Source organism: Cyrtonyx montezumae, unplaced genomic scaffold (assembly GCF_038088225.1).
Source record: "Cyrtonyx montezumae isolate F1298 unplaced genomic scaffold, pur_monq_1.0 scaffold_36, whole genome shotgun sequence".
In the NCBI taxonomy this organism is placed as follows: Eukaryota; Metazoa; Chordata; class Aves; order Galliformes; family Odontophoridae; genus Cyrtonyx; species Cyrtonyx montezumae.
Window position 1 is genome coordinate 378,543 of NW_027072041.1, and position 21,285 is coordinate 399,827.

The window sequence follows — 21,285 nt, forward strand, 5'->3', positions numbered from 1 at the left end:
AGGAAAATTTAAAGCCAATTAGGAGCCCTAGACTCAAGGTTTTTGCCACATTTTACAGGTAGTCTGTCACAGCATGTTTACACAAAGTGGAATTTTGTTTCCAGAAGTAATGCATCAAAAAAATCTCTGAATTTACTCACTGGAAAGAATCAGTCTAGAAGTGACATGCCTCTCTTGTCTTGCATTCTGAGCAAAGCTCCCATATGAGTTCCCTATGGCTACAGTCTTTAGTCTCCATGAGGAAACTTCACCTAATTTGAAATGGGACATAAACGTTTCCCCAGTGAATCCTTGCTCAAAGAATATTCCCTCCTGGCAGCATATCTGATTCTTGAGCTTGTTTGACCCCAGGGTGCCACAAGTGCCCTGATAATTAACTCTGAATTCTTCTAGTTGTAGAGATGGTTACAAAAGGCTGCAGTAGCCCTTGATCTTATCTGCTATCTCCCAATACAAGGAATTCTAGTTTCCTTTCTAAAGGACAGGCAGGAAAACCAAAGTAGTTAATTTAGCCTAATGACACTTCCCCTAGCTGTCAGCTCAGTGTGTGAAAATGGCCAGGCTGCTGGATGCTCCTAACCCAAAACAATGAGCAAAAAAAACTTCGAAGCCCAAGAGATTTCACAAAATGTTAACTTTATTTATTCCTTGAAAAATATCCTGTGCTGTCCACCCCCCCCACACAGCACTAAGGCATTTATAGGAAACTCAACATGTAGTTTGAAGCATAGGTCTATCAAACGGGGAAAAAAATAGTAAGGAGGTAAGGGATGCAGACAGACAGTAAAGGACAGTGGTAAGTCAACAGAGGATTATCTATGCCACCTCAATCCAAGTTTATTATCTCCAGTCACTCTCCCTTTCTTCCCAAATATTCTGTACTTTGTATCTGAAGACTGAAGTAGTGATTTCACACATCAGAAGTTAAACAATTTTTTAAGAGTATCTGATTTTCTGACAGAATTAGCATTGCTGCAGCTGAATTTCAGACAATTTTCTTCACCATGAGATTCAGAAGGAGCATGATTTTGAAATGCTAGGAGAGTTCCTGACACAGTCAGTCATAACACTGTCACTGAAACTTGATTCCTTGAGCCAAAGGTAAATCCTTGCTGTAGTTGATTGTACTGAAAGAGAAACAATTATTTAGAGTTCACTGAGACAGACTATGCAGCCTCCTTCCTACATACATGGCTTCTGACCAGTTGCATGGTAATCAAGTCAGCACAGGAAAAGGCAGGAGATAGCAGGAAGGAATAGTAAAGACTGACTATTAAAAGATACCCTTCACAAGATTCATGGAGCGGTACCCAAAATTTCAATAAATTTTCAATAAACACATAGGCAAAAACTGGCCCCTCTCTCTGTGCTTCCTATTTACAATTTCCATGAAGTTTCACTTCCCAAGTAGTTTCATTTTTTGCTTACTTTAACATCAGGAAAGAAGTGAAAGAAAAAACATTATGAAGCAAAAACAACGTCTGAAGAGTAATTTATTTTTCCTACAAATCACCCGGCTCTGTAAAAGAACATGTTCATCCTGAGGATGAGTGAAGAAAGAAATGTCTTTAATGAAATCATTCTCTACTGGGAACACAGACATAACTTCTTACGTGATGAGAAAGAAAAATGACACTTTTACATGATTATCTCACATTTAGTGAAGATAATCTCCCATAGTCAGAGATTTGGTTTGGGCTTTAGCAAAGTTGTCTGTAATTTTTTTATTTGTCTGAAATGAAAAACGTATCTTACCATGTTGACCGTTTCATATAAAGCTTCCATGAATCACTTCCAGATTCTCTTCCTCCACCAGTATGCTTTTCACCACCTGTAGGAAAAAGGTAGTAAATGGAAACATGAATTTTTTTTGGAGCATGGGAACCTGGATTAACTCAAGGAGGTTCAACAACTGTAAAAACCTAATGGAATAAGCTTCCCTATCCTTTGTTCTAAGCCTGAAATAAATTACCAAGTCACCACTATATACAACACACACAGTTCTCTCTTCCCATTCTTGATTCAAAAACCATTTGCCTGAATTTGAAAATCTCACCATGCTGTGACAGAGGATACTGTTACAAAGATACTTTCTTTAAACATGAGACAGTTGTACCAGAATGTGCTGGTTCTTATACTGTTCAAATGAGGAGATGTATACCTCTTCTTCCCTCCTCTTCGGAATATTCAAAAACAAAATGAGATAATCTTTTAAGTTTTCACAAAAGCACTCTATGCTTTAGTTTTTGTGAGCATATGCAGACATATACAACAAATTTGTTCAAGACCATTTAAAATAAAACTTAGATTTAGTCAGCTTTCAGTCAGTCATGTCTCTGAACACATTTAGAACATATTTCTGAGTTACAAGACCTCAATGAAGGAAACTATGAAGTACTTAAACATCAAATACAAATATTGTTACAAGATGCACCCTAACTACCTCTGGTCATTTTTCTCATTTCTGCTACAGCACTGCAATTCAAATTATCTTCATTCATTTCTTCAGATTACTCATTCAGATGGACTGATTAAAGCCTTGAAAACTAAGATGAGGAGATCCAAGTTACACTAATTTCACAATACTTTAATTTGGTCTCCATTCAAAGCTTTTCTTTTTCATGTAAAGCTAATAAAGTCATTAGAAAGATGAGGAGTCATTAAAGAAATGAAATCTCAGGAACAAGATCAAGTCACTAGATATGGTACTAGAGAATTTCACTGTTTAAAAGAAAGAAAGAGCATACACTGCAAGTAACATACCAAAAGCACCACCAATCTCTGCCCCACTTGTTGGGATGTTGACATTGACAATGCCACAGTCAGATCCTTTTGGCCTATGGACAAAAGTAAGACAACTACTGATCAGGATCAGCAAAGGCACCTCCCACAAAATAAGAGGTGAACAATGTTCAGCTTGCAGCATGTGTAGGTACAAAAACAAGACAAAATACAGTTATCTTCAGTTTTAAGAATGTAGAAAAATATTCTGAATTTTACCCAAGCCAGCGAAAAATCCTTCCCAAATCCCTGGTAAAGATACTGCTGGAAAGACCTTGTTTTACTTCATTATTCCAGGCAAAAACCTCCTCTTCCTCCTAGAAAGAAGGGATGTCAATAGTTGAACCACACCTATTCAAAATAATTAAAAAGAAGTACTGTTAAGAAAATTCCAGTATGCTACGGGTGTAATGCAAATAAACAGAATACCACTTTGAAAAGATGGCATGTAACACATCAAGGACAGGATGTCCCCACCACTGCACAGAAAGACATAACTTGCTCTAGAGCAAGCTGACATGAATAAAAACATCTGTTCCTGCACAAACTTAGCTTAATATCAGTGCTCTTCACAGAAAATGGATAAATGTAGCCATGTGATGAGATAAGCCATTACAAGGCATATCAACAGTGCCTCTTAAACTGCCAGGAAAGCTGCATATACACAATGCACATCAGAAAAACGCTCTGCTGAAACCACTAACACCAGACACAATTCACTATGCTATTTTACCTTAAATTTCAGCACATACAGTATAGGAGCAAAAGTCTCCATGTGGACAATGGGTGCATTATGGGCAAGGCCAATCACAATGGTTGGCTCAACATAGTTTCCAGGGCGATTTATAACCTTCAAAATACAAAAGAAAAGAACTGAGTTAAGCTCAGCCGAACTAGCATCCTGCTTAGTACTATTTCATAGTTTTATTACTGTAGCAGTACCTACCAATCAGAAACTGAAGTTCATACCATCTGAGTAGGTAAACTGGAATTATTCACGTTTAATATATAGAAGTTTAACTTAGATTCCAAGTAAGTAATTAAATCTCCAAGTCTACTAGCTGAAAAACATAAGTTACTTTCTCCTACTTGAAAGCTGGTTAGTAAGTCAACTAGAAATTTAAAGGCAGTGGGAATAACAAAGGAGTCTATAGAAATAGGAATTCTCAGACAATCAGCCAAGTTGGAGAAAAAACATCATACGTGAGGGCTGCACTGAAAGTCATGCCTCCTATTTTATAATTGTGCTACACAACATCGAAGGTGGATGGTGGCAGCAGAGACTGAACCTTCCCACCAATATTTCATTATATTTTGTTGCCACGAGAATTTGCTTTATTAAATAGTGTTATTACGTTCTTTGTTGTTATTTCTATCAAAATAAACAGGAGGCAATCTCAGGCAAATAATGAAGATGTACTAGTGACTACTTTAATCTTCAGTATTTCTCAGACTTTGATACTGTGAATACAGGAATAGAATAGCAATTTTTTTGTTATGTGCATTTACAGTGTTTGTCTGTATTTTCACCCTCCTATGAGACTGAAGAATAGTGCAGGGAACAGCTGAAAGTTCATAGCTATTTCTTGGCATCATTCTATATAAACCTATCTTTACTGTAAACACAGGACTCCAATTTGGACATTTCACGACTGACTGACATCCTGTCATTGACAACATGAACTGAAATGCAATTTTGGCCTAAGCTACAATGCTACTGTATTTTTTTTTACATAGAAGATTATCTGTAGAAAGGAGAATAAAAGTAAGTCACCTTTCCACCGTAGATCACAGAGCCACCTTGTTGTTTTGCTTTTTCTACTGCATCAAGAAACATTTTCACTGCTTCTTTGGTATGAAGGGGACCATACAGAGTGTCAGCTGAAGTAAAAATAAAGAAAAATCAAAAGACATAATTTCAGGAAAACTGTAAACTTTTCATAGTATTCTTATAAAATTTTATTAGTAACTATTTAATGTGCTCAAGACAATGAGTGATAGCAGGGTTCTTCATCTCCCTATCAAAGTTTGTATACCGAATAAAACTAGCTATAACCACTCCCTGGTAAACTGCTACAGTAAGTTAGTTATCTTTGATCTATAAACACTTTAGAATTTTAACAGAACGATGTAAACTGAAACATCCCCTAAACAACTGGCACTTACAATCCCATGGATCCCCGATGCGGACCTGGGCGTAGGCCTTCGCAAGCTTTTCCACCACCTCATCATGGATACTTTCATGGAGGAACTAAACAAAACGAGGTAAGAAGGTTGTAAGCCAGAAAAGCCTATGTCACTCCTCCTGAATTACCACCGCACTTTGAAGAGAGCCAAAGGAAGCGTAGAGGTAGTGATGCTCATATTCAGCAAATACCTTGTTTAAATGAACACAGGAGAAAGTTTGAAAACAGGAGCACCACCAAGAGTGGAAATCATGAAGATTTAAAAGAATCAAAGGAACAAAAATCCAGTTTAAAGTAACCCCATTAGAGTTTTATGATTAATCCACTGATTAATTATAGATTAACGATTTGTCATCTGTGGACAAATTTTGAGAGATTCCTCAAACTACAGCAATAAAACAAAGCTACTTTTTTATTTTTTGACAAAAATGTATCTAATCAACACAATTCTGAAAAGACCATGGAGGCACGTGCTGACATTTTAATACTTCTACATTTCTACAGAATGATTGGTTTATAAAATTGGGAAAAAAAACATCAGGAGATACGTGCACCCTTGCTCTTCTGAAATCACATAAAACAAAACCTGAACCAACCACAAGCAAATTTAAGTTCTGGCAACAAAAGCGGAGAGAAACGAAGAAAGACAATGAGCACTATTTCTGAGTTTTAGGACCATGTGAGAAACGTATTCACAACTCTCTGGAGTTAGAACTATAGTGGCAAACTACAGCGATCTTCTTTTCCTATCATCACATTAATACCAGAGAGAATAAAATACACCTAATTCTCCGTAATTTAAGTAACAGACTGGAATTTTTCTGAGCTAATTTGGAATTAATTTTTAAAATCAGAGCTATTGAAACCAGTTCACACCCAGCTTTACTCACCAGTCTTCTGGCAGTTGTGCACCGCTGACCCGCTGTTCCCACAGCAGCAAACAGAGTAGATGGGATGACCAGGTTCAAGTCAGCATCTTCAAAAACTGAACAGAAGTTAAACATCAGTATGTTAATAAAGAAAAAAAAATGCAAACTGGTGTTTAAGTACTGAAGGTACTCTGAATTTACTAGATTTAAGAGAATGGAATGCAATAAATTATAGCAGGCTGCTCAGGAAGCACGAGGAGTAACAGCACTAGAATAGTACACTAGTGTATACAAAGACTGCTCAGAAAGTAATGCCTCTTATTTCATTACAGAATTCCTCCATGAGTTAAAATTGCATCCAGTGACATCCATTAACGCTGGCTGAACATCTATGGAGCCCCAACAATGGACATTACCGCAGTGATTTCTTTTCTGAAAGAGTGGTCAGGCACTGGAATGGCCTGCCTAGGGAGGTGGTTGAGGCACCATCCCTAGCGCTGTTCAAAAAGCGTTTAGATGAGGTGCTAAAGGACTTAATTTAGTAGTTGGGTAGAGATAGTGATAGGAGGATGGTTGGACTAGATGATCTTATAGGTCCTTTCCAACCTTATGAACTTATGAATAGTATTTTTAAAGCAGAAAAAAAAAAGTATTTTTAAAGCCTTTTTATAGGCATTTCTGAAATATAATCTTTCCTTCTAAAGATATTGAGAAAGTAACTGGAGTTTAAAATAAAAAGTTTTCCTCTTGGTCCAGGTATCTTTTTGGATGAATTCCACACTAACAATTATGTCATTTAAGTATTCCATCTCCACTTTCAGTCTGAGAAAAAATCATACAAACTCTAATGTGGGAAGCATAAACTTATGAACTTATGATGCAATGTGTAGTGCATTTCAGCAGCACTGACAGCAACAGGAAAGACATAAAATGCATCCTGAACAGCTCATCTGCACCTATCAGTGAATTACAATCAGGGAACTTTGTATAGAGGTTTCAGCTTCAGTGTACTGGAAATGATGGTGGCAGTGAATATCACAATGTTTGCACCACGTGGGTCCCACAAATGGGTCAGGAACAGAAGGAACAAGGTACACAATTTGTCAGGATCTATCGAATGCAAAGCTGATGGTGACAGTTTCTTGGCTCAAATAATTACCAGTGAATGAGATATGGTGTCACTGGTACAAACCAAAGTCAAAATGGCAATTCATTAAGTAGTGACACACGAATGAAAGAAAAAGTTAAAGACATAGCCCTCAGTGGGTAAAGTGATGTTCTCACTGTTATTTGGGACAGAAAAGGGGTGGCCCTTCTGGATTTCCTGGAACTCAGACAAACAATACACTCTGACCTTGACAACATAACAAAGACTAAGCAGAAGGCTCAAACTTTCTAGAGATAGAGCAGAGAAGACAACCTTTCTCTTGCAACATGATAATGCCAGGCTCCAAGGAGCACAATGACAATCTTGGCTGGACTGCTCTCTCACACCCACTGTATAGACTAGATTTGCCACGTCACGTGCAGAGAAGTGTACCCAGGTGGCACACAAAAAAAAAAACCAGCAGCTAAAACGCACAGCTATACAATAGTGTGAAATGCAAATAAGCTGAAGAAATTCACGTGGCCAGAAGACACTGAAATATTTAAAGTAGAGCACATATGCATAAGACCCAGAGGATTCCAAAAATAGCACTCAGTTTAATGATTCCCACATAATGTGGGGGAAAGTTAACTGAGACAAGTCCAAGCAAGTAGAGTTTAAGCCTTCAAAGTCAACTTCAGAAAAAGCAGGACTTCCATATGAAAAATATAAACATTCTTTTCTAACTATACAGCAAGTTCATGCTGCTCTATGCAAGAAAAAAAAAAAGACTGTACAAATCAGATTTTTCAAAGTGCTTAATATTCTAAGCATCTAATTACATTGGTTTGAATCACAAGAAACATAAATGAGAAGGCTGTAATAAAATAGGACAGCAATTCTGGTATTTAGTTGGGTTTCTCTTCTCTCTTTTTAATGTTTATTTTTACAGTATTTGTTTTTATTTTTTTATCTGATAATCAGAATATGCCCCAAATCACCTAAACCTGTAAACAGGCTGTTGAAATGAAAACCCATATGCTCTACTTCCAAGTACCTTAGGCGGTCAAATATTGCCTTAGATGTCATTTACATGTCTGTCTATATATATGTAGATATTCTGCAGTGGTAAAAGTTGTCTTCAAGTGATCAGATCCTAAAGTCAAATTTCATTAGTAGCATTGCCCACACACCCATGCTATTCAATTCAAAACTAATTATACGAGTTTGAACTCTTATTTTTATCCTAAATCACAACTCCTCAGCAACAATGAAGACAGGGAAAGACTATAAAAGCAGACAAACATTCTACTAAGCAGTTTTTAAAATCCCAGTGAAAGAAAAAAAAACTTGCTATATGTATATTAACTTAAACTAATACCTATTGGACTAAATTTCTACACGGAATATTACCAATAATGGCATTGTTTCCTCCCAGTTCCAGCAGACTTCGACCTAATAAAAACATACAAAAATCAAAAGTCACACATGTATTCGGTATGCATTTCAGCAAAGTCATCAGGAATTACATTTACATTCCATTCCACTTTCTTATCTGGACAGAGATTTTTAGGCATCATTGACAACAAACTGCACTAGTCAAAGGAGCAAATTACACTGAACACCACATCTCCAACATACTGCAAAAAATGACAGAAGAGAAAAGCTGGAGAAGAAAAATGCTTAAAATAATGAGGTAAAAATAGCAATAAAAAGAAATCAAAACAAGTTGTGGGATAAATAGTATGAAGCAGATGAAAATTAGAAGGTGCTATGCATACGAAAATGAATAAATTAACACTTCACCAGTCTTAAGTTATTTCCCCAGCAACTGTTTTATCTTAAATTTGAAAGAAGGAATCTATTTATTAACGAAACATTGCAATGCATTCGGAATTTTTTTTTTACACTTAAGCTAATTTGACCACAATATATCCTGTCTCAAACTAAAAACTCAGAACCCTGCAACTGTGCATGGGTTCACACCTGCACCATTTTTCTTGCAGGTATTTGAAGATCAAAAGACCCACATTTTCTCCTATAATTATAAGGAGTAGAGGTGAAGGGATATTTTCTCATGAACAGATTTGCCAAAAAACTGTCAATTGTTACTCTCTAACACAATCACAAGGCCTTCCTCCAAATTAACTGCAGTACCATGTATTTGTGGACACCTTGGGGAAAAAAGAAAAAAAAAAAAAACCTGTGACTGAACTAGAAGGAAAAGCAGTAGCTAGATCTGATGAGTTTTCTCATCTATCTTTCATCGAGATGAAAAAAGTTAACACAGAAGATAGGTGAAACAATCTGTATTTTAAAATCCTATGAGCTTACCCTACTTTTCCCAACCACAGAAACAAAAGAAAAATAAGACTCCCACTCACCGAATCTCTCCTGAACCATGAGCGCTACCTGCTTGCCCACTTCTGTGCTGCCAGTGAAAGACAGCAGGTCCATTCTCCCATCTCTCGCCATTGCTGTCCTGCACAACAGGACATGCCGCCACATTTACACGAAGAGCAAACAGCTGGAAAAGCTGCTCACACCTCCCACGTAAACCAAACATCAGGTAAATGACTGAACAGCCATTAGGAAAACTTCTTATCACTCCGAGAAGAGGGACCAGTCTGCTTCCCTCCCCTACTTCATGGCAAATAATAAGTGCATCGCCTGTACAATTAAATATATCCTGAAGAACACAATGAGATCAGTTTCAATTGTTCTGCTCCCTAAGAAGATAAGCACACCTATGACTTTAACAGTTATCATCTATTTTGCTATCACTTCTCCTGAAATGGTCAACTACACATTTGTGGTAGGGATTTATGAACTGTAGAGCTTCCAAGCAATATTATGCACCTGTGCGCAGGTGCACAGCCCAATCTAAGCATGGAAAATGGGGAATCATTCTCCTCTATAGATGGTCTGAAAGACTGATGGACTGAAAAAAAAGATCAAAAAAAGAATAATGAGTGGAACTTTATGTTGGCCATACTCTTTGGATGTAACTACACGCAGCAGAATAAAAACTGATCCATGTCTCTTCACTTCTTCATTTAACAGGAATGTCTGATAAGTCACTTGTTAGAAGTTTATCTCACAAAAGCAAGTAAAAGTACACAGTACCTTTACAGTAGATACATACTCAAAAACACATTAAATGTTACCTACCCAATGTCTGCTCCACCACAGATCAAAGAACAGACAGCTCCAGGTATCTTGTTATCCTCCAAGACTTTGGCAATTATCCTAGAACCAAAGACAAAAAATTCAGTTATCTAGTGGGTGCATATCAAAGGCAATGAGCTACTAAAGATGCAAGAAAAGCATCAGATTTTTTCTAAAAGCAACAGTCTTGCGGAGAGTTTATACAATAAACACACAATCAAGGACTCTGACATTAGAATCATTGCTCAGGCAGAGAAACTCTTGAAAATATATTCCCTATGCATCTACATAACTGCCACAGAGAAGTATTAGAACAGTGTGCAAAAACCTTGGCCCTACAATCTTTTACCATTAAAAAGAGATGTTTACTTAACTTCATGATTTTACTTAAAAATCACAGAATCACAGGAGTTGGAAGAGAGTTCTGGAGATTATCTAGTTCAGCTCTTCAGGTTCCCTGGAATAGGCTGCAGAGAAAAGAGTGAATGTCTCCAGAGAAGGAGGCTCCACAACCTCTCCAGTGCTCTGTCATCCCCATGGTAAAGAATTTTCTCAACTTCATATGAAACTTCCTCTCTTCCTGTTTATGCCCATTGCTCCTTGTCCTGCCACTGGGCACTATCAAAAAGAGCCTGGCCACATGCACTTGACTCCTGCCTTTTAGAAGGTATATTCAGAAGCACTGATAAGATCTGCTCAGTCTTCTCTAGGCTAAACAGTCCCAGCATCTTAGACTTTTCTCACAGGGAGAAGCTCCTGGCGCCTAATCATCCTGTGACCCTCCACTGGAATCTCTCCAGTAGTTCCCCATCTTTCCTGAACTAAGAAGCCTGCAACTGGACACAGTATTCCAGATGTGGCCTCACCAAAAGCAGAGTGGGAAGATCATCTCACCTGACCTGTTGGCCATCTTCCCTTTAAAGCACCCCAGGATACCACTGACCTTCTCAGCCACAAATCACCTGGTCCCACTACTGGCTCACTGGCAGCCTGCTGTCCACTAGGACACTTAGGTCCTTCTTCTCAGAGCTCCATTCTATTGTCAGCCCCTAACCTACACCTCCACAGCTGTAGTACTCTACATGTGACCTTACTCAACCTCATAAGATTTGCCTCTGTCCAACCCTCCAGCCAGTCCAGGTCTTGCTGAATGGCAGCACAGCCTCCTGGTGTGTGAGCCACTGCTCTCAGCTTTGCAACATCAGCAAACTTGCTGAGGACGTGCTCTATCCCTTCCTCCAGGTTATAGAATCACAGAATGGCCTGGGTTGAAATGGACCTCAAAGATCATCTAGTTTCAACTGTTCTGACACATGCTGGGTCACCAATCACTAAGACCAGGCTGCCCAGAGCCACATCCAGCCTATACATTCCAGGTTACTGATGAAGATGTTAAAGACCAGATCCAGTACTGATCCATGGGGAACACTGCTGGCTACAAGCCTCCAAAAAGACTCTGCACCACTCATCACAATCCTCTGAGTCATCCAGCTCTCAGTTCATCTCACTGTCCACTCATATATTCCATGCTTCCTAAGCTTACCTACGAGGATAAGAGGACACAGAGTGAAAAGCCTCACTTATGCCAAGCTAGACAGCATCTGTATCTACCAACACAGTCATAACACTATAGAAGTTCACCATATTGGTCAAGCATGATTTCCTCTTGGTGTTGACTACTCCTGAAAACTTTATTTTCTTCCACTTGTTTGGAGATGATACCTAGAATAAGTTGCTCCACCCTTTTCCAAAAACAGAGGTGAAGCTAACTGGCCTGTAGTTAATCAGGTCTTCTTTCCTGCCCTTTATGAAGACTGGAGTGATATTGGCTTTGTTCCAGGCCTCAGACACCTCTCTTGCTCACCACGACCTTACAAAGATGATAGAAAGTGGTTCAGCGATCACTTCTGCCAGCTCCCTCATCACTCACAGGTACATCCGTGTATGCACACATGTAGTTTGTCATCTCTAGACGATCTCTGACCAGATCCTGCTCAACAAAGAAGTCTTCTCCCTTCTCCAGACTCTTTTACCTCCAAAATCTGGGATTCCTGAGGGTCAGCCTTAACAATAACGGCTGAAGCAAGAAGGTGTTTAGTAACTGCTTTCTAAGCATCCTCCATTACCAAGACACCCATCTTAGCAGAACGCCCACACTTTCCCCTAGACTTTCTTTCACTAACGGTATACTTAAACAAGCCCTTCTTGTTTTCCTTGATCACTCCTGTCAGTTATAATACTTGCAAGTAGTCCAGGGCCATGTTCTCAGGTCCATATTAAAGCTACAAAACTACGAAGTTAGTCATTTTAAAGAAGTCCATTTATATTCTGCATAAAATTCTTGTTCATCAACAGATACACACTTAAGATGCTAGCATAGTAAGGGAAGAAGTAATAACTCTAGAGCAAGTACCACTATGACATTTGTCAGAATTCTCCTTTCTATCAGGAATGAGTTTTGAACCCTGGAAAGGCATGTTACTAGTTTTGAACAATAAGGACTGTATGAACACATCTTCGGGAGATAGGTCTATAGAGCTAACTAAATGAATTTACCACCCCTCCCCCCCCCCAAAAAAAAAAAAAACAAGAAAATAAAAAAAAAAACACAAGCAAGTGCTGATGTTGGGCTTTGACTCCAAAAGTAATGGACAATTCAGAAACATGAGAATAATGAAGGGTAGCTGAATTTTACAAACTGTTCATCCTCTACAGCTAAGTAAACAACACAGCTAGGCATCCCTCAGCAGAAGCAGGGCACTAGTCTCCAAAAAATAAAAGGCAACAGTACAGGTAATATGCAACATACGTTGTGTATTGCTACATTACATGTTACAAGGGAAAAGCCATTCTCAGCACCAAGCACTACCTAACCCAAAACATAATTTGTTTAAAAGGGAAAAAGGAACACAAAGGAACCCAAACTCACTTTGTAACAGCTACACTTGTAAGAGATGTTGTAGGAGCACCCTTCCTGGAAAAAAAAGACATTGTTTTCAATTATTCAAATGCAAAATACTTTAATAATGAAATTTTTATGGTATGTCAAACACAGCATGCTTAACCGGTTTTCAGGTGCACGTTAAGACAAGAACTCAAGCACTTCTGTCCAGTGCTGAGCATTCAGATCAGATGAACAAAGTGTGAACTGGAAATATGCCAGATACATAGTGAAGCAAACAGACGGAAGAGAAGCAGAAGGGGGAGTGGGGGGGGGGGGGAGGGGAAAGAAGCGAAGTTATTATTATGATCCTTAATTTTATCTGCACCAGTTCTGAAAATATTGATTTTTTGTTACTAAACCTCAATTTACATTTTCATTAATCTGCATTTGACTAAGTCCTGATTGGGTCTGTATCTCAAAGGCTCATTAAAGACATTAACAAGGTTACCACAAAAATAAATTATGCTTTTTGACTACATATACCTTATAAACAAACAGAAATTAAGCCTACATTAAATAGAATCAAATATTGGAAACACATGAAATTTGATAACAATTACATGCCAGTGATAATCATTCTGCAATTTTAAAATACTGCTAGCATGCTGGACAGCTGTGTCTTACCAGAGGCAAGCATTTCCACAGATCATTGCAATTGCACTGTTCCACCCATACACTGCTACAGGGAAGTTAAAGGCTGTGATGATTCCCACTAACCCAACAGGATTCCACTGCTCTATAAGAGCATGACCAGATCCTGAAGAAAAAGAAAGAACATACCACAATTTGCATCCATTCAATGGATGCATAAGGCCCTACGAGGAAGGGACCCATCATCACTCCTCTGTCTGTAAGAGCATTAGCTTGTGCAGAGCTGTATTACAAGGGCTCTACACCTTTTGCAGCAAGGTTAGCTAGATTGTGGGGAAAAGAAGAACAAAAAACCTAATGATAGTGAGAAATTACTGCTTTAACTACTCAGTTAATAGAATGTTGGTTGCTCATTAAACAACAGCTGACACAAAGACTCTCATTTTTAAGCATACTGGCAAAATTTTTACATCATCCCCCAGCACCTTTACTACAGAGAGGGCAGAGAGAATCCAATGCTTCATGGAGCAGAGGAAGAATCTCTTGCCTCTCCTGATACATGCCACAGGACATGTATTTCATTAGGTGTCACTACTATCCATGAGCACATCTATTTATAGACAACATACTTGATAAATAACTCACAGTACAAAGATTTTGCAGTACACTACTCTATATTTAGGATATTACATCCTCATCCTTCCACTAATATGAAAAAGAGAAATTAAAAAATGGTCGAGAAAAAAGATGAAACACATACTTTCTGAAGGCAAAACAGGTCCACCAATCATTCGGGACAAACCAACAGCATAGTCACAGACATCAACATACTCCTGCACTTCCCCAACACCTTCAACATAAATCTTTCCCATTTCCAATGAGACCTGGAAATATCAAGATACAATTGTTATTTTTTTAATACACATTCATTTTCAATACATTTTGTCTTCTACTACTATCAGGTATATCTGTAAGCAAAATAAAATTCAATATAGACTTTCTCATTATAAGATAATGACCTCTACCTAAGTTATTCAAAGTTTAAATAAACAACAGAGCAGATAACTTACAAAGAAGTCATACTTTCATACAGTAGGAGGAAATAAATAGAGGAAAATCAATAGAGAAAGTTTTTTAAAATCTAACAGAAGTATCCAACAGAAATCAGTTTCACAGCTTGAGATCAAAGAACATTTGCATATATTTTATCAGATATGGAATACACTGGAAGAGAGGGATAACTACCCCAAAACAAATCAGTCATTTAGATTTTTCATAAGCACAATTCATTTCAGTATCTCAAAGAAAGTTTGAATTTTCAAACACTGTTGAAAATGAATGCACACCTTTAGTGTCTAGTGCCCCAGTTGTTCAGTATCTTTTTCTCAGCTATAGACTTCTGTTAAAAACATGCTAAATTGACAAAGCAGAGAGTGCCAGTGAGAGTATGCTCATATTCAAAATTCACTCATCTACAAACTGAGAAGTCACCTGCTCACTCCCACTTAATTTTATAGTGATGTTATGATAGTTACAAGTAACTTTACAAAAATATCCCCTATCAACTGAGGTTGAGGACCTCTGAAAAATCGAAGATTAAGACAAAGCAGACTCAATACATTCCTAGGCATTTCTAGAGTGCCTGTGGTCCCAAAGACTTGCTATGCTACTCTGCTCCAGAGAACTCCACATCTGATTTCTGCTTCAACCTAAAGAACAGGGAGCCATTAACAAAGTGAAAAGTCATGACACAAGAGTTTGTTGAAAAGTTGTTCAGAATTTGAGCATCAAACTCAGAATGTCTGGACACCTCAAGACAGAAGGAAGAGCATGTGTCTGTGACTAAATACTGAAAGGCACCAGATATATTTAATGAGTAACAAATTGGTGAGCCTGTGAGAGTACTGGAAATACATCTGAACAATTGATAAAGACATTGTGAACCTGGGCTGAATATGAGAAGGTGAGCTTCTATACTCTTTTAAGTATGTCAGTTCTACATTCCTCAGCCAAGAAAAGTTTGAATACTCGGACACCTAGTGCACAGCTTTCATCCTGAAGTTCAGTCCCTTCCCTGGAAGGGCTCATGATCCAAATGGAGAATCTACAAGCATAGAACAAGTTTTGTGTGAGGAACACACAAAATTCTGTCTGCCCAAAATTCTGTCTCTGGTAAACTGCTCTGTTTTTGCATACAAATGCATTTATGCATTACAGAAAGTTTGCCACAAAAACAACATCAAGCAAACTAACAAAGCAAAGTTCTGTACATTGACAATATGATCTGGCCTACATGTTCAAGGATAGCTGCTTCTGAACGGCAGCATATAAAGGTAAGTGCTGTAAAAGGCTTTTCTTCCCTAGCAACTAGTGTTTTAAAGGAACATTCCTTCCACCTTTATATCCAACACAACACTGTAAGGAGATCTCATTAAGACTGTATCACTTTCTGAAGCCTTATACCTCCATATCTCAATTCTCAAAACCCTCCAGATCACCAGAAGAGAGCTCAAGGTTAAAAGCTCTGTATCAGAGGGAAATTTTTTCATGACATTTTTAGTACACGATGGTGAACTACTTGGCAGGTACAATGAGAAAGCAGCATGGCAGAAGTTACAACACTCCTCCTATCCAGTGTAGAGGCTCAAAATGAATTACACTTTTTTTTTTTATCCCCACTATAAATGTGAAAAATTGTTTTCAGTATTCAACATCAGAACGTAATCATCTGCTGTTTTATGTATTAAATCTAAAATCCTGAGCAAGTTAAAAGAGCTAACAACATTTTAACAGTTAAGGTTAGTACTGCAGAGTTATATGTTAAACTCTAAAAGAGTTCAGACCTTTTACTTCCTCAAAACATCTTACCAAGCTTCCTAGAACTTTGATTTTTTGTCTCAGGGCATCACCAATCTGTCGTACTATTTCTCCACGCTTAGGTGCAGGGATCTAGTTTAAAAAAAAAAAGAAGAAAATAATATATTTGAGATTGAACATCTGTGACTTCATGTTCATTGCTTGCAGCAAAAGATCACTACTTGTGGTAATCTTCCATCCTTTTCCCAAGACATGGTTGCTCACTCATTTTTATCATGTTTCATGACAAATTCCTTCTCATCTCATGGAGATAAACACTGTACACATTTATATCTGTTTGAAACTTTTGTTCCACTGAACATTCAGAAATATTTAGTTAGTAGTTCTCCCATCTTTACGGCATCTGTTCAGACATACAGAAGTCTAAATCACAGAAAAAGTAAGCACACAAATGTTTTTTTAAATGTAGTATCCGTATATTCGATAAGAACCAAGAACTAGGATCAGTAACAAGCCATTTTTACGCAACAACATATGGAGGATTAGAAACTACTAATGAAGAGATAGCTAGAAAGAGAAGCAAGGAATTTTATCAGTGAAGCAAGCAAATGTATTGACATGTAAAATCTTTCAGATAAGCTCATTAAACCAAACAAAGTTTGCAAACTAAAAAACAGCTCTCAGATGAGATTTTAAAGCCCTAAGTCTGTTTATTTTAGTATTTTTTTTAAATCCATTAAACTGCTTCCAGATTACCTCCAAATACACCCACTAATATCATAGTTCAAAACAAAATAATGTTTTAATATATCCCAAGGAAGCTGTGATATTTCTCCTACATTTTTGTTCTCTTCAGGTAAGGATAATTTTGTAGGATAAAATACAAAATGTTACATAAAGAAATGTCTAGTGTCTATAAAAATAAGCAAGAGAACAGATGCTGTTTGCAAATAGCTTGTACAGGGACAATGACAACTACAGTTTCCTAGGGGTAATGAGCAATCCAACACAAAAATTTTTAATAACACAGCTGTTTGGGGGATGCGATTCAACTGATGGTCAAAAAAGCACAGTCAAAAACCAGCAGGTTTACACAACCAAAGCAAGGTTATCTCCAGAAATTAGACATCCAAATACTCTCACAGGAGAAAGCATGCTGAAACATGAATTTAAATACACCTGGAGAGGTTATTTCCTTGCTTATGAGGTTTCAGAACTTCATCAGACCTGCCAGAGATAGTTTACAGGCACTAACTTGGGTAAACATGCCTAGCTTCTTAAAATAAACATTTCTCAGAAGTTAATATCCTCATTTTTGTACTTAACAGTTAATGAATTCCAGCTGTTTAGGTCTGTGTCTTGAGGCGGGCCCTCACTACAGATTTTTGCTTTAATGAAAGGCATGTAACATGATCATGTTTGCACACCTTCAACCAACAAGGCAATTTAACAGCCTCCAACTGCCAGAGATATAATTAAAAAGATAAATGCCATAAAAAATAAGCGTTCACTTACATCAGCCCAGACATTCCATGCCTCCTTTGCCTTCCTTACTGTTTCTTCATAATCCTCCAAACTAGCCTACATGAAGAAGGAAGCCAAAGAGAAAGTTAGGAATCCTGAAAACCAAAAACGAACTCCATGAAAAAAATTCTGTGTCCAGCTTGAGCAAAAGATGTGTCTGAAATAAAGACTGCACTACAGAGGATCACTTCCACAGGAAATTTATGTAATCACAGTATGACTCCCAAACAATATACCGAGTCGCTTCAAGTTAAAGGGAAATAAAAAAGCCTAGATATAGCCTAGGTATAACAGAAAGACCTTAAGCAAAAATCTTCTTTCAGATGACCAAGAATATTCCCTAAATAACACAACAGAGGCACTCACGAGACGTCTACCTACCACATTTTGCCACGCCAACTCATGCAGTCTCCCTAAATTATCCACAGCTACTGGAAGCTTTCGTAACGAATGCTGTACGTCGGCACTATCGCAATACGAAAAACGTTCACAGATTTACCCTGCTCCGCTTCTGGCGGAGGACACAGCTTCCCTCAATGGAAGCAAAAACCCCTATCCCTCGCCCACGAACCCCCACAGACCCCATCCTACGAGCAGCCGGCGCTCCCCCTACCTGCCGCACTCTGGCGATGGGCTCGTTGTTTGCAGGACAGTACGTGGTCACCACCTAAAGCAGAGGGGCGGCCGTCAGCAGACAGAAGGCCGAATCCACGATCCCAACAGACAGTCATCCCCACCGACACCGCCTCCCCCCCACACACACCCCCACGCAGCCCACCCGACCCGGCCGCACCTGGCCACTGCCGCCCCAGCGCCCGTTGTACACTCCCGGGTTGTCCTCCTGCAGGCCCAGCTCCCGCAGCCAGGCGTACTGCGGCTGTCCGACCAGCAGCGAGGACATGGCGGCAGCGGACCGCCACGCGGCCGGACGCGGCAGCAGAAGCACCGAAGCGGCAGCGCGAGACCAGCTCAGCATCGCCAGCGGGGAATGGGGACGCCGCGACGGCCACCGGGCCCGCCCCCCCCGCAGCCCGCGCCGATTGGTGGGGGCGCAGCGGCGCCCCCCGGCCGGCGGCGTCCCCTCGCGGCAGCGCCCCCTGCCGGTCGGCGGTGCGCCACCTGCGCGACCCCTGCGGCCCCTGCGGGGCGGTACAGTCCCGTCGCGGAGCGTGTTTGCTGGAGGGAAGTTAGAACACAGGCGTCGAAGCTGGGCGAACTGTAGCTGCCGTCACTCAGCAAAGATGTAATGGCATTCAGGAGTATTCTTTACTGCCGTCGTTCCTTCAAGCTGCGCTGCTTCTTTGGATCTTGGTGAGACGAAGTGGCTTCAGTTTCTTGGCTGGCCACTTGAATGTACTGAAACGTCTGTGATATTACAGTATTTTCATTGCTGTTCCTTCTTTTGCACATACACAATTCCTGCAATTACTATACAGTAATTATATAGCTCTTGATACACGTTCATCTTGCAAAATTGCAAGTGATTTTTAACCCATGCTTTTAAATTGGAGATGCTCTTAAGAGGCTTTTGAAATGTAGATGGTTTATTATTACCATGGAAAAAACATTTGTTTTCAGGAACGTAATATTTTTTGAATAGACAAATCAACTGGGAATAAATCCTGGTACTAGTCTCAAAATGCCTTATCACATTCTAAAAGGAATAGAAAAGTGGCACAAATGTCAAGACTGATGTCATTTATCTTTGGATTTCCATAATCACACGTTTTTCCTTACTGTTACTTGCCCACTGAGAAAAGCTCATTCATTTTTTTTTTCATAATTTTTTTCAAATGAAAAGCATATTTGAATGATTATTTTAAAGTAGTCTGACATAATTTAAGAGTTGTTTATGTCACTGGCTTTTGTACATGTGAGATTAAAGTTTTACTTCTACAAGAAGACTGGTTTTGGAAACTGAAACTTGTAGGAGACATCAGTCCATTCACTTCTGAAGGAACTATATAAAGAACCTTGAACAAAAGCATCTGAAAAAGGAAATCTGTATATCTGAAAGATGAAGCTCTGTTTCAGAAAGAGGAGGAAACCTTACATCTCTCTGGTTAAGGAGCACAGTCAAAAGAATAACAGAACAGCAGCTTTCTTCCCCTGTTTTGACACTGTGCTTTAACCAACTTGACCTCAAGAAATTATCCTCTGGATGGTACAGTAGATCAGTCCCAGGAGCCGTTTGTTCATCATCTGGCCTGCAGAGCCTACTGAGAGAGCCCTGACTGGAGCTGAAACACCATTTGCTCCTTTCACATAGGCCACCAAAACCATCAGGTAAGTTCCAGTTTAGCACTTGACCTGGGATGAGTTTGTTTTGATCTAGTGACCCAGAGGTGTAACACATCCTTTGAGCTGTTCTGCCTCCTAATGACTTAGTAATTGCACAAACTATCACCTTCTCGAAAGGTTAATTTAGTGTAGATCAAACATATACATGAAATAGGTTCCAGTTGTCTGAACAGCATAAAGAACCTGGTGAAGCTGGAACTTCAGCAGTTCCAAAAGGCTTCAGGGGACAATAGGCTTTTGAAAGTGTACCTGACTCACTTAAATGAGAAGCTTTTGTGGGTATAACTGTCACTGCATATTATTCATCCAGTGCAATAAACCACCAACAGAACAGGACCCCTCTGCTTTGTGTTTGAAGCTGTCAATAAGCCTTGTGGAAACTACAGATTCTATTTACTCTACTGAAACTTCTCAGAGATGACCTCCACAAGGTCATTTCTGAGGTTTTGATGTATCCCAAAGGAGCAATAACAGTCAGGAGAAATATAGTAGCGTAAGGACACAGGCTTTTTCTCAGTACTGAGAGTTGTAAATCCACCACCTCAAGACAATCACAGTCCTGATGGCATTAACCGGCCTTGCTAGCTCTAATCAGCCTCATGCAAGCCTCCAATCCTCGCTTCCACTCACCCATAGTCCATAGACCCAGTTCAGCCTTTGGATCTTCTCTGTCTGAGTTATACCAGCGGAGTGCTGAGCCATGCTGCTGCTTGACCATACAATTCGGTGAGCCAGACACTGGGCTGCTGACTTCAGTCCACCACTGCCTACCAGCAGCTGGCTAGGTCCTGACCAGCATGCTGACTTCCTGGATTGACCTTGGACCTTCCTTGTCACCACAATATGATGCTTTGGCCTTCAACATGACTTTGGGTAGTGAGCTCCTGTCCTGTTAGCTGCATCATTCCTTCTTGCTTTCTGGGGAGGAAGGGGCCCTTGCTGTGGGCTGGTATTTTACAATGATATTTGTGATGTGGTAATTACTAATGTATTTCACTGTGCTGAATTTCACCTCCT

The 21,285-nt window shown here is 39.3% G+C and overlaps 1 protein-coding gene across 2 annotated transcripts; it reads right to left on the reverse strand.

Annotated features, from left to right (window-relative positions):
* Positions 1-756: 756 nt before the first annotated feature.
* On the reverse strand, positions 757-18,972 carry ALDH7A1 (aldehyde dehydrogenase 7 family member A1). Of its 2 annotated transcripts, XM_065745628.1 has the most exons (18): positions 18,761-18,958; positions 18,581-18,634; positions 17,959-18,024; positions 16,495-16,575; positions 14,387-14,510; positions 13,660-13,792; positions 13,021-13,065; positions 10,095-10,172; positions 9,308-9,405; positions 8,337-8,378; positions 5,858-5,952; positions 4,948-5,032; positions 4,556-4,662; positions 3,515-3,631; positions 3,001-3,098; positions 2,764-2,837; positions 1,756-1,831; positions 757-1,127 (listed from the first exon to the last, which is right to left on the reverse strand). In XM_065745628.1, exons 1-18 carry the CDS (start codon positions 18,941-18,943, stop codon positions 1,073-1,075), a joined length of 1,611 nt encoding a protein of 536 aa, XP_065601700.1. In that variant the 5' UTR covers positions 18,944-18,958; the 3' UTR covers positions 757-1,072. The 2 variants fall into 2 exon arrangements, with proteins under 2 accessions (XP_065601700.1, XP_065601701.1); XM_065745629.1 differs by lacking the exons at positions 757-1,127; positions 1,756-1,831; positions 2,764-2,837 and having other exon boundaries at positions 3,045-3,132; positions 18,761-18,972.
* Between the last annotated feature and the right edge of the window lie 2,313 nt (positions 18,973-21,285).